At 29.1% G+C, this 14,992-nt stretch overlaps 1 protein-coding gene across 2 annotated transcripts; it reads left to right on the forward strand.

The window, feature by feature from the left end:
- Positions 1-6,057: 6,057 nt before the first annotated feature.
- Positions 6,058-13,392, forward strand: LOC111279023 (uncharacterized). 2 transcript variants are annotated; one of them, XM_022865887.2, is made up of 14 exons: positions 6,058-6,536; positions 7,213-7,371; positions 7,463-7,675; positions 7,747-7,836; positions 7,968-8,084; positions 8,650-8,919; positions 9,062-9,218; positions 9,915-9,992; positions 10,300-10,400; positions 10,581-10,751; positions 11,404-11,478; positions 11,783-11,890; positions 11,975-11,998; positions 12,485-13,392. In XM_022865887.2, exons 1-14 carry the CDS (start codon positions 6,150-6,152, stop codon positions 12,821-12,823), a joined length of 2,289 nt encoding a protein of 762 aa, XP_022721622.2. In that variant the 5' UTR covers positions 6,058-6,149; the 3' UTR covers positions 12,824-13,392. The 2 variants fall into 2 exon arrangements, with proteins under 2 accessions (XP_022721622.2, XP_089620895.1); XM_089764769.1 differs by lacking the exon at positions 8,650-8,919.
- Positions 13,393-14,992: the final 1,600 nt, after the last annotated feature.

Genomic DNA, 14,992 nt, shown 5'->3' on the forward strand with positions numbered 1-14,992 from the left:
TAATTTTTAATTATTTAGCAATAAATTATTATTTGATATAAAATAATTTATTTTTAATAATTTATTAATTTTATAAACATTAAATAATTTAAAATTTTATTACATATAATTTCTAATTTAATGTTTTTATCGATCATTTCTCTTCTTATTCTAATTTATCTCATCTTTACTTTGCCTTCATCCGAATTCATATTTTTATTATTGATTTTAATCTGCCACTATAACAACTAATTTCACCTCCATCACAATTTTTAATTTTATTTGAGTAAATCTTAAAAACTATTACAACAAGTTATTCTTCTTCTTTTTCATTATTTTAACTAGTTGCAATGTGAACTACTTTAGATATATATATATATACTTTTTAAACCCACAAGTTTAGTTTAAATCAAACTTTAGATATAATTTTTTAAACCCAAAATCAATCATATTGATTTAAAATATTTATTTTGTTAAAAAATGTTTTTATTTAATTTTTTTTTAACATTTTTATTATAAACAAATGAATTTATGTGAATGCAGTTTATGAATACTTTTAATAATAGTGTAAATTATATAAACTCACATTGTGGTTTAAGGCTAATTTAAAATGGTTTGTCTTTGAGATTTAAAATGTAACACTTAATTATCCTATGATTTGTTTTATTATTTTTGTTATTCAAAATCATGATTTTTCTGTTATTTTCAAATATTTTTCAACTTCTGAATTTTTTCTATATTCAACACTGGATGGGGGAATGAATAGAGAGAAAAAACAATTACAAGCAAGAAATTGCAAAAAAAAATTCTCTACAAGTAATGATTTATAGAGTTTCAAAATTGGTTTTATAATTTTTTTTCTAGGTTTAGTTTAAAAAGTAATTTGTCAATAGACTCAAAGGAAAAGGCAATTTGGGTATAACAATTAGTCTCAAATATCATAAATATGGTAGCAATAATGCGGGCATAAATAGCATAAGAAATCAAGTAGCAATAAGAATCAACAAACATTCAAGCAAAATCGACATCATAGCCCACACCAGCATCAATCTAATTAAGAGTCGAAGTCAAACACAAAATAGCTCAATTATCATAATCAAGCAGCTAACAAACAAAGCAAACAATTTTCAATAAATCAAAGCAATACACAAATAATTTAGCACACTTGAACCTTTAAATATTGCACACAACTAAAAAAATCATACACGATACCTAGTAAATCCAAACTCAAAAATTGAACCCAAACTCGAATTAGAAAAAAAACCAAAAAGTATAAATTCAACAAATCCATAATCCAAACATTCAATCATACAAGCAATACACAAAAAATAAAAAAAAAATTCCTTTTAAAAATTTTGGATGCTTTGAATTAACGGCTAAAAGGCTAATTGAGGGAATTAGATAGAGAAAAAAGAATGAGTTGTTGGATAAAAAATAAAAAAATAAAAAATTTGAAAATTACAGAAAAAGTTATGATTTTGAGCAAAGAAATCATATATATATATATATATATATATATTACAACATATATATATTTAAAGTTATCAAGTAATTATCTAATTAGATATTTCTTTTTGTAAGATAAAGGTATAAACACTATAATTTTAATATTATTATCTGATTAAATATTATCTATAGATAAAATTATTATTTAAATATATTTATAGATTAAAGTTTATCAATATTTAAATGAAAAATCAATCATATATCATATATAATATTATATTACAACGTACAATAATATCTTATAAGATTTGCTCACGTGTAATCCTATGTATACAATCTATTTTGATTACACATAAGATAGTTTTAAATATATGACCAAATAAGCATTTTTGCATGACCATTTACATGTACAATCTATACATAAGATAATTCTTTAATTTTAATTATTTACCAAATAATTTTAAAATTAAAAAAATTAATTTTATTCAATATTTCAAATTTATATAAACCTTAATTTAAATCACAAAAAATCTCAACTAACTCTTATCATCAATTTATATTAAATACAAAATTTAAATGCTAACTTTTAAATATCAAATATTTTTCAATTAAATCATTATAGTTTTACTATCTTTTGAACTTTTTCCTATGTATATTACTTTAAATATTTGGATTAATTATATGTAAAACATACAAATTAAATATAATTTACATATATTTCTTTTAAAATAAAATTTTTCAATAATATACATATATGTCTTTTAAATTTGAAAATTTCAATATCTTCATAGATTTCCTCATAATCTTTTAATATTTGATTTTTTTTTTAAATTCAAACAAATTAAAATCACTTATTATATCTTTTATACTTTCAAAATCTTTTAATATTTTCTCGATTGAACTTGCATTGATTACAAATTAAATATAAACTATATATTTCCATATCTAAATAATCCTACAAGTATATTATTTTTATTCAAATTATTTTTTAATGCAAATTTCTTATTTTTTTAATAATTTGATCAATATTACAACTAAGTTAAGGTCTATCAATTATTTTTTTAGTTAATTTTATTTTCTAACATTGTTCTTTATTTTTAACTTTTTTTATTTTCTTCATATTTTGTAATTATTTTAATTATTTTTTATCAATATCACAGTTTTTAATCAGTAAAACAAATTTTGGATTTTTTTATGCTAAAAATAAATCATTGAATAAAGAAATTAGTTTTATATCATTTATAGATAGTATATATATATTTCATTCGTTAGATTTTTTGTAATATGTATTGAGTTTAACTTTGTAAAAATCTTGCTCTATGCGAAGATCCTACTTATATGCCAAATAATTGATTAGTCATTAATCCTATTACTTATTTTTTGCACATATGAAACTTTCAGATAATGGTTTTTAACATGCAAGGTTATGTTTATTACAATATTTTATTAAATGAAAAGTGAAAAACAAAAATAGAGTAAAAGAGAATAATTATTATTATTGCTACTATATTTAAATTTTTAAATGTTTATTTTTTTAACTTTTAAATTAATAATTTTTTATCAAGTGAAAAAAGTGACAACATGAATTGTGCATATGAATATTAAGCCATAAAATATTATTTTTCGATAATGTAATGATGGTAAGCTTTGTTTAATTAATAAATATTTTTCAATCCAAGAAATTTTAGATTATTTTTTACTATTTTGTAATTTAAATAGGTTTTTATATATTTTTATAACTTGAGTAGGTCTCTTACATTAATTATTGGTTTTGAAGTCACATAGATTTAAAAAGTGGGAATCAACTACATTTTAAAAAAAATTATTTTAGATCCAAAGTAATTTTTTTTATATATTGGTTACATAAATATTTTATTATGAATTGATATTTAATTGTTGATAAATATTTTAATATAGTATTTTTCAATTTATTTGTAATAATAAATTTTAATTAATAATTTCACAAATTTAAAATATTTTAATTAATAAATAAAATTAATCCATGTATGATACGAATCACAAATTAATAATAAAATAAATTATAAAATAATTAAATATCATATTTTAAATTTCAAAAATTATTTTAAATATATCACAAATCACAAAATAATTTTATGTAATTTATCCTTAATAATAATATGACTAATAAAAAATAAAAAATAACTAAAATAAAGAATCCAACTCATTTCACATTGCAAACGTAATGTTGATGCTACTTATTATTACAATTGATTGAAAAACTTGGTCCCCATAAATATTAAGTCACGTTGTTCACGTTAAAACCCTTCAACTTTTAAAGAATATCTCAAGAAAGCAAACAATACTATTATTTAAAAGCATAAAACACACAATCGAGTCAAACTGATCGATCGTGCCTGTCTATTTTGTAGCAATCTTCAAGCCAAGTGGGTCCCATTGGAATGATGATATTCCAATCTCTATGATGATCGGACGGTTGAAATGAAGGGGAGTACATCACCAAAACTACTTTTTTTTTTCAATAATACGGAAGGTAGAGGATTGGCATCATTGGACCACGAGCGGGACCATCTGGGTCCTGCGAGTAGTAGATCTGTCACCAAGTTATTTTCTAAATTTATTGGACCGACAAAAAGCCTGGCAGTGATTTGCTGTTTCCTTTTCGATGTCAGCGAACGTTTAGTTTTCGGTGTTTGAGGTTGTCAAGCGGTTGGAGATAATCGTATATGTATGATCCCATGCTATTCTCAATGAGATTACTAACGGATTGGTCTTTTCAATATTTTTTTATTGATTAATTATAGTTTAACCATAAATATTATAACATAAGATTTAATAGCATCCAGTGGTGGGTTTTTTTTCCTGTCACGATCCCAACGAAAATCTACGCTTTAGTATTGATTGGGCATGAGTCCTTTTGTCCGTGTTTTTTTTTTAATCAACGTCAGATTAAGTCAGGCGAAGGGTTTGTTTAAATGAATGATAAAATTAATTTTAATAAAATTAAAAAATTATTATAATTATAATTAAAAAATAAAATTATTATAATTATAATTAAAAAAATAAATAAAAAATTTATATTAAATAAATCTCATTAAAATTAATATTTAAATTTAATTGTATTTCATTAAAGATGCAAGTACATTCAAATATAAGCTAAAATCAATTTACACATGGTTGATTTAAAATTAAATTTGATTTGAAAACTTGAAATTCAACCCTCGATTTGAGTTTTATTAAAGTTCATTTATTATGAATAAATTTGATTTATAAATTATTTAAATTCTCAAATTTAAATTGATAAATTCATTAAATTTAATAAAATTCTAAATATAAATTTAGATTATATTTTCATCATTAATTTATTTATTAAAATTATTTTAAAATTCAAATGTTTGATTAAATTTTTGAATATTTCTAATTTAATATTAAAATATTCAAATAGTTTGAGTTCAATTAGATAATAAAACTTAAGTATTTAAACAAACTCAAACAATTTTCCTGCAGTAGTTATGCTCCGCTAAGTCCAACTTAATTAAGTGGTTATAATTAATAATTATATAAGTTAATTAATTTATATATAATCATGAGATGATTTCAATAAACACTCTTTGATAGAATTTAAATTTAAAATAATTTTAATAAATAATTATCAATAAAATTTAAATTTAAAATTTTTTCGTTAAAAAAATAAATTTAAATAAATTAAATCAATCGTAAATATATAATAGAGTGCTATTAACTATATCTTTCCCCCGTAATCAAAGGAGAGTAAAAGTTTAGAGCGTTCAATTTTTCGTATTGTCTACGAAATTAATCAGTCATGCTGCAATGACTTTTTTCTTAAATTAAAATTGTAAAATTATTTTTTTTAGTAGAAAAATTTAAGATAAATAAATTATTTAATTTTTTAAATTAAAAAAATATATCGTATTTGATAATTTAAAATAAATGTTTGTAAATCATGCATTAGAGATGACCTCACAAATGACTATAAATAAAATTTAAATTCAAAATATTTTTATTAAAAAAAATAAATTTAATCAATTAAATTAATCGATTATAAAATTATTAGTATACTGTTATTTGTCAACATCCACATTTTTTTAATAAAAAAAAAAGTCGACCGCTTTTGGATCAAATAAAGTATATAAAAAAGAAAAAAAATAGCTTTTTTGATGCATTTTCAATTAAATTAATAAACTAAATAATTCATTTAAAAAAATAGATCTTCAAAGTGACAAAATAAAACCATGATCAAATTATTAAGATTAATTAATCTATGTTTGTGCACGATGGACACAAGTTGAAATTCTATGAATGAAAATTGAAACTTTCGAATTTAAATTTTAATTGTAGTTTATAATGAAAAAAATGATTAATTAAAAAGAAAGCAACGTTAACCAGTCCTTACGTGGCACGATGTTATTGGCTTTTACAAAAACTAGAATACTCGTCTCCGCAGATTATTATTACCCGGAAAATGCATCCTTGCGCCAAAAAACACCGACCTAACAAAAAACCCCGCTACTTCTCCACGTGGCAATGTTTAATTGGTTATTTCCAGTTAAAAATATTAATTACCAAAAAAGCCACTTCTTATAACTGCAATTCAAAAATAAAAAGATCAGTTACTTGCTACTATCTTCATTTGAAGAACTCTCCAACTCTGCTTATCATCTATTTCCTTCATATATTTTCCTCTTTACTTCCCTAACTTCTCCAAAATCACCGGAAAAACCGTCATGGCCAATGAGTTCTCGACGTCGGTGACTTGTGGCCTCATGTTATCCAAGCGACTGTACTACGGCAAAGCAGCATCGCCGGCGCCGGCGGTAATGTCGAGGTCGTTGTCGTCGATGGAGAGTTATCTTCCGACGGCAGTGATGGCGTACGCGGTGGTTCCCGAGCCTGCGGTGGTTGACAACCCCGATGTCCCTAGCTACCAACCGTACGTGCATGGTCGGTGCGACCCGCCGGCGTTGATTCCGTTACACATGCACGCGGTTTCCATGGAGGTAGACTGTTGTATGGATACTGCGTTCATTACCGTCAGAGGCGCGTGGCGCGTGCACTGTATAATGGCCGGTCGGAGATGTGATTGCCGGATTGCTATTCCAATGGGAGAACAGGTAGTTAAAAAAGCAGTATTTTTTAGAAAATTTGTTTTTTAAGTAATAATTTTTTGTTTATTAGTAACATATGAAGTGATAAGTAAAATGATGGGGTTAGATATGATATGATTGTATAATAAAAGTTAAACAAAGTGATTTTTGCTTTTGGGTGGCTTAATACTTTATAAACAAGTGGAGAGTTTGTTGATGAAATTAAAAATAAAAAATGGTTATTTTAATGTTTCCAAAAGTTATAAATGTATTTTTTAAAGATTTATAGAATCGAAATAGGAAAAAAGTCGCAAATGATAAGATTTAAAGCAGAGCCGCAAAGATGTAATCTTTGTTTATATTAAAAAATTGTTTATCAATTGGATCAATTTGTAAAAGGTCAAGGCAAGTTGAAATTATTGTCTCTTGGTGTGGGCCAATTTCAGATTTATTAGCTAATATGAAAGCAAAGAAAAAAAGTGCTACTTGAATTTTGGTAATTAGTCTTTTTTTTCACGACTAACATACAATTGCCTTTTACTGTTTCTTAAACTTTCAATGTCTGAATTAACATTAGTGAAGATTTGCGTATCTTCTCCGGGGCCATATATCAGATAATGACAAATTTGCGTTTCTTTTTGTAAAATTGGATGTAACCTTTCTTGTTTATAGATTCTCAAGATAAACATGATGTGGCTAACAGGGTTCACTTCTAGGTGTTGAGGTTGACATCTCTGAGACTGAGAGGTCCTATAATTCGAAATGGGTAACATTAGCTGATTCAAAGGACACGGAAAAATTTGGCAAACCTGGATATGGTTGCTTCTTGACACCCCATATATATACTTTCAAAATTCCACAGGTAATTACTTTTTTATTTTTTTCTTAATTTATTAGTACTTATCAATTATCATTCTCTTCACAAAAAATTATATGTTTTTGATATGTGTTAGGTTGATGGAGGGTCTAATGTTTCAATTAAAGTCAGTTGGTCACAAAAGTTTTCCTACCGGGATGGTCAGTTTTGCCTCAATGTACCTTTTACTTTTCCGGAATATGTCATTCCGGTCGGGAAGAAAATCCCTAAGAGACAAAAGATTCTGTTGAATGTTAATTCTGGCATTGGAACGGAACTTTTGATCAAATGTACTAGCCACCCTCTAAAGGTATGATAATCTCAGAATAATATCTGGCTTCTGGAATATGAAGGAAATAACATATTCTTATAACTTTGTAGGAGCTAAGTCGGGAGGTTCGTAATCTAAGTTTTATATATGAAGCAGAAGTGCCAGTGTGGTCAACTTCCGACCTCAATTTTGCTTATACCGTAAGATCTTTGGACAACTGATCATTCTTTGATTGACTATTTATTTGAAGAAGTTATTTTGGACTTTTGAGGGTCATATGACACGTGAGGATGCATAAGTGATCCTTGCCTGATTGCTGTCGCAATAACAGGTTTCTTCCAGCGGCATTTTTGGTGGCGTTCTCCTGCAATCTTCACCCTTGCGTGATTTTGATGATAGGGAGATGTTCTGCGTCTACCTTTTCCCTGGAAATAAACAGAAGAGGAAGGTTAGTTAAAAAATAATCACTTTCTTTATTTTCTATTTTTTTAAAGCAGTCCTGAAAGCATCTTTTCTATTCAGAATTTTATCCCTTTTAAATGGGTATAAAGATGTGGTTTTTCTGGAGATCCATCTCTAATAGGTTGCATTTGGTTTCAGAATGAGTAGCATATTATATAGAGCAGCGACTGAGAAATTTTTAGTTCAAGCAATACTGATTTTTATAATGGTAGGCTCTTTTTCTTTTTCTCTCTCAGAGGAGGATTTATTCTTTTTGCTAATTATAAGGAGAGATTCCACAATCCCCATGAAAGGAAAGGTAGCTTCACAAAAATCAAATAATGCAAGAGGATAATTAAGTTCATTGGATGAGTAAAACTCTGGTCAATCAGTGTGAATAAGAATAAAATATATCAAAATTTATCATCCTCTGTCGAATTGGCCTATCTGCTATACCATTGATTTCATTTGAATTGTTGAGGTTGCTTTAGGCTAGAGTCTTTAACATACTTGTTTAAGTTCCTTTATATTTGTATCGTGGCTATTCTTATACCATTAGGTGAATCTGATAGGTATTCAGAAAAGAAGTGGTTTTTGTCATTGACATAAGTGAAAGCATGCAAGGACGCCCAATTGAGAATGTAAAGAATGCACTATTGGCATCACTCTCTAAGCTCAATCCACAAGATTCTTTTAACATTATTGCTTTTAATAGTGAGATTCGCTTATTCTCATCAACAATGGTACTGGCTACTCATGGTTCAATCCTAAATGCTACTCAGTGGCTTAGTAGTAATTTAACAACAGATGGTGGTACAAATATCATGCTGCCCCTTAAACAGGTGCCTATATTATCAGCATTTTTAAGTAACTGATCGATTCTATCAGTTAGTACTTTAACACTTCTAGCTTTCAAATCTCTAAATCATTTACCATTTAATGACCCATTGTAGGGTTTTAGCATCTAATTTTGTTTTATTGTAGGCAATGAAGTTATTGTCTGATGCAAGTGAGTCAATTCCTCTTATTTTCCTTATAACTGATGGGTCTGTTGAAGATGAAAGAGAGATTTGCAATGTCATGAAAGGTTATTTGACAAGTGGAGGATCAGTTTCTCCTCGTATGTGTACTTTTGGTATTGGTGAGTTTTTTTGGTGTTTGGAAAATCTTTCCCTCTTTTCATACTGCTTTGGCCTTGGTTGATTTGGTTTCTCCTGGCGTAAATGGATTCTTTTCTGAATAGTGGAATAGGTGCTAGAACACTGTGTGTCTACCGTCGAGTATTGAATATGTCATATATGTTCATGCCCTTAGATCTTGAGAGATCTGGAGATACGATTCATTTCTGCAGTAGTTATGCTATTGCTGTCCTGTTACTAATCTGCATCAGTGGCCTTGACACACTGGCCGGTGTAATAATCATAGACTTGTACCAAAGTGCTTAGGAGTTCCACTTAGCTTGTTTTAGTCTCCTTCCTCTTGAGGCCTTTGTCTGCCATTGGGCTAAGGTCTAGTCTATGCCATCTTTCTTAAAAATCTAAAATCTGAACTTGTTGGTTCTTGCTTGTGCTACAAATTGTCTTTACTTTCTCTTCAGACTGCCACAAATCTCACTTCATTGTGCTGCAGATTATCTTTCTCTGCTGCAAAAAGACACTCTATGGTGACAGCCTTAGAAGTTTTCCCTTCCTTTTGGTGTCAATGCCAACTGATGATCTGTCACTAACCTTTCATATTTATCAACCAACTCAACCTATTGACACATCTGAGCCATATTTGTTTGTCTACTGCATTGTTGCAGCTTTATTACTTATTTTTGTGTTTTAATCTTTTCTAGGTTTATATTGTAATCATTACTTCTTGCAAATGCTGGCTCAAATTGGGAGAGGCCATTATGGTTACACTTATGATGCAGGTTAGTTTTCTTCTGCTTCTTCCTCTTTCTTTTTAAATCTTTTATAGTAGTACTTTTTTTTCTTTTTCTCTGCTGACCTGCTCAGGAATGATTTCGTGTTCTATTTCTCTCAAGAATCAAAATATTTGAATTTATTGTTTTTGAACAAGCTGAACAAGCTGCTATGATCTAATTTGTAGTCATTTGGAAACTCAATGCTAAACTAATACAGAACAATGTAGTGTTGCAGGCTTTTGTTGCTCAATTACTGATAAAGATAATAAGGGATTCTAGTAATATTTATTCTGATTTCACCTTTCTTGACCAGATAACATTGAATCACGAATGGAGAGATTATTTACTACTGCTTCTTCAGTCGTTCTAGCCAATATAACCATGGACATGCCAGAAAATCTTGATTCTGTTGAGGTAAATCAGAGCTGTTTGCAAATTTCCTTGCTGATCCTTTTTTGTCAAGTATTTAGATGTTACATGTTTGTCTCAGTATTACTGTCTATTTTACTATGAGATCCCTTTTTTTTATTCTTGTCCAAATATACTATCTTCCTAGCCATGTCGGTAAGATACTACTCTTTTGTGGTCTTTCAGATGTTTCCATCTCAAATTCCGGACCTTTCATTTGGAAGTCCTTTGATTGTGTCAGGCACATACAAAGGGGACTTCCCAGACATTATCAAAGTTAAAGGAATGTTAGCAGATATGAGCACTTTTGTAACTGACTTGAAAGTGCAAAATGCAAAGGACGTGCCATTTGATAGAGTAATTTTTCTACCCCTGGAGTTAATTCTGCTAAAAGTTTCAGAGTTTTGTACTTGACAATATTTTGTTATGATCTTTTTATTTCCAAAAGAAGTAGTAACTTCAGTTCGAAAAGAAACATTTCTTTTAAATGCAAAAGTTGCATCTTCTTTGAGACGTAACAAGTATGCTTATTTTCCATTTGCCTCTGCCAGCTCTTACATGTTAAATGACCTGTCTGCCAACTTGCATGGTTTGCTTTATATGTTTAATTAAGCCTTCCACATGGTAAGATTGAAGCATTTTTTGTATCCACTTAAAAATAATTGATTATAAACTAAGAATGAGGATATAAATCTGTTTTCATAAGAGTCAGTGTTGGTTCAATTAAATTTTGATCCCTGTGTTTCCTTTTCTTCACTTAACACATTTTCCTCCCTAGGCACTTAACTGTTGTGGTTCCACTTTGTTATGTAGGGAGTTTATGGTGTTCTAATAAAAGGACAAATCCCCCACAATAGTATTTAGATCTTTTTACAAAGTACTTCCGAATTATATGAATTATCTTCCAATTGAAGCCTTATTTAACCATACATTTTCATCACTAAAATGCAGATATAGAAGTTTGGGTAGTGATACAACCTCTTTTTCTCATTGTCATGTTTGTTGGCAGATACTTACAAGGAGGCAAATTGATATCATTACATGTCATGCATGGCTTTCAAAGAGTAAAGAGCTTGAAGGGAAGGTATGCCACTTTCTGAAACTTTGGTTGACCTCAAAATAACACATTCAGGGTCAGGTTAAATGTTATCTGGCATATTTAGGCTTAGTTTGACATTATGGCTGGGCTGTAAAACTATTGTTTGGTCTGCAATCACAATGCTGAACCAAATAGGTTTAGATTGATTTTGTTGTTATGATCACCCTCACACCCTAATGAATACATGTAATTTACTGAAATTATTATGCTTTATATGATATCAGTTCTTGCATTGTGGTTTATATATTTAGTTATACACCTAATTATTTTCAAGCTGTTTCTGGTGCAGATTGCCAAAATAAGTCTACAAACTAGTTTTCCATCTGAGTATACCTGCTTGATTTTGCTTCAGACTGATAGTGGGAAGAAGGTGCCAGAATCAATTCTAGTACGGGAGGTATGTATTTTTTCTTTTTTTTTGAATGCGAAGGAGACATGTACTATTGTACTTGCCTAATGTTCTGCATGAATTTTGATGCAGTTTCAATATGCCCCTTGGATACAGGTATTACTATAACTCCCTTTTTTAATTTATTAAATTTATCTCATTTTCTTTAGATCTCACAATTTGAAAGTCACTTCTACCATCAATCACTCTTGGTAACATCAACTTAAGATTTGGAAGTTTGGCTGTGGTTTTTCAAAAATTGAAGAAACTTTCTAAATCAAGGGCAGATCCACATGGAATATTAGGGTGTCCATAGAAATCCTCAAAGATTGGAAAACAAGAAAATTTTAAGAAAAAACTTTCGCTGACACCCTTTTTGTCAATAAAATTGATAATCCGTTGGACAATTTTTTATATATATTATTAGTGGACATCTTCGGAAAAAATCATGGATCTGTTACTGTTCTGAATAAAAGAATAGAGTGGAGTAGATGACAAAATTGATATATATATATATATATATATTTTACAAATATACTTGTATATTTTAGGAGGAAGAAATGCATTTACGTTCATTTACTTAATTTCTTTAAATTTAACCAGATATTCAACAAAATAAGCCTGCCAAAAAAGGGAGAATTGAATAGCCAGAAGATAGTTTTCCTGGGATGCCTAGGTGTAGGCTTTGGTAACTTGACTGCTACGGCTAAGAATATCCCTCCAGGAGCTGAGGAACCAAAGGCACCTGAAGGTGCAGAGATTTTGGTTAAGGCTGCTTCCAACTGTTGCAGTATGCTGCTTGATCGCTTCTGTTGCATGTGCTTCATCCAGGCTTGTTCATCGATGAATAACCAATGCTCAATCGTTCTCACTCAACTCTGCACTGCTCTCGCTTGTTTTGAGTGTGTCAATTGCTGTTATGAACTCTGTGCTTGTGTCTAGAAATGCTACTAAAGGTAGTTGAAGCCTTGAAGACCAAAACAAGGAGGATATGAATATTACTATTATGGTTATAATTGTATATATACTTTGCTGCAAATCATACTGTTAATTAGCAACGTTTCTATTATTATAAAGCAACTTATACGAGCGATTATAGTTATCTACCCCTGCATTAAGCTGGGGTGGAAGATCCGCCATCAGAGTGTGCTTGCTAAAATCAAGATCTGCCATGAGAAAGGCGACGTGAGTGAGCAGCCCTTTTGTAATCGCAATGATTTGCAGCAAGACCAGCGTCTCCATCAACACACAACTGATCATTGCCCACACCTCTTCCTCATCCATCCGCCACTTTTCATTCCCCGGCAACCATCGCTGTAGGATGGCAAGCGCACTCCATCCGAAGAATCCCGACTTCCCTTGACTAATTATCAACTTGAGCAACCAATTCAAGGTACACCTGGGTTCAATTTTGAAATTTGAAGACGCAATTGTTGTTCAATTTCTAATGTACAATTTCTTTCACCAATTAAAAGAAAATGAATAAATAAAGTATTTAACAAATTTTTTTATATTTAAAATTATTAAGACTTAAATTTTAATTATTAAAATTAAGAGTTTAATAATTTACTGTTGGCCTTTAACAAATGTTATTAACTGTTTCATGCGTGGCAAAAATGAGACACGTGACATTGTCTTTGTGTTCAAAATGCGCAGCTGACTTGTGGAAAATTGTCAATAAACAATTCTTCTTATTATAATCCTATAATTATCTAATTATAATAAAAAATTATGTAAAAATTTATTATTTATAAGTATGAATTTTACATAATTTTAATAATTTTATATATTTTTGAATTACGATTAATTAATTATATTACAATAAATTTATATAATATACTCACCGATCATATCACTATTTAACTTTAATTAAGCATATCTGTCATACTCAAAACCACTTTAAATAATAGATTAGGTCACCGGGGGAGGCTGTCCTCCTGTTAAACATAAATTGACAAACAAAGTTGAAGTTAGCGGCCAAGAATGGAGGAATTCGCCTTAATTATTGAGAACAAATGGCCGCGCTTTATTCTTATCCTGTAAGTAAGATATAAATAAAAATCTTATACGTTTGTTGCAGCTTCTCATGGTCTCAAAACAAACATTTGGTTAATCTTAATACAAAACAAGCCCCCCCCCCCCCCCCCCTTTTGTTATAGATTTGATTTGATTGCTATATTTTTTATTCTTTGGCTTTGGTTTTGCTAATCTTTTTTATACATTAATCTTGGTGGCAGTGGGAGTGACCCTTCGATTTTTGACTTCCCTTTTTCATTTTCCTTAATCTTGCTTCATCTCGAGGAATTAATCTGCATTGTGACCATACGAAGGTTTAGACTAAGATATTTTTATTCTTTTTTTTCTCTTCATTTGCTTTTTTAAAGGATGTTCTTAATTTGCATTGGTTAAGCAATCTGATTAACCAAAGAACATCCGACACATAGCTCAGTGTGTTCTTAATTACACTTAAACCAAGCAATTAGGCCATGTTAATCCATTTATATAAACCACACAATTAACCAATAATCAGAATTTTGATAATCCGAACCTGATTTGGAGGCTGGCACGAGCTCTCATGTATGAAGGTATTCATTTCATTTGTGGTCCAAAGCTGAATCCATGTCAGCCAATCAAAATTTAATTTTTAATTAATCTTTGTTTCTCTCTTGTTTAGTTTAATTACTATCTTAATTGGTTTTGGTTTGCCTTAAAAAATAATGTTTCACTCTGGTCTAATAAAATATAGGGAATATAACTCACATGACAGATCATGTTGAAAATAGTGCATAGTTGTGAAATGTCAAACCGACAGAGTAGAACACGTGTTGAAAGAAAGCAGATGTTGGGATTTTACTTTGTCTTTCATTGTTTGACACGTGGCTGACCGTTCACCGAACCTGAACCCAACTGTTTGTGACAGACAGCCACTCTGACGTCATTGGCTTCTGTCCTAATTTCTTTCCCACTTGGAAAATTCCTAGTGATATTTATAATTAAAGAAATTAAACGGTTTAAGTAATTTGATAATTTTAATTATGATATTATAATATGATATAAAATAATATAAAAATTATAAAAATTAAATGGTTTAAAATAAAAAAAATTATATAT

Source organism: Durio zibethinus, chromosome 8 (genome assembly GCF_047325235.1).
Source record: "Durio zibethinus cultivar Kanyao isolate XHJ-2024 chromosome 8, ASM4732523v1, whole genome shotgun sequence".
NCBI lineage: Eukaryota > Viridiplantae > Streptophyta > Magnoliopsida > Malvales > Malvaceae > Durio > Durio zibethinus.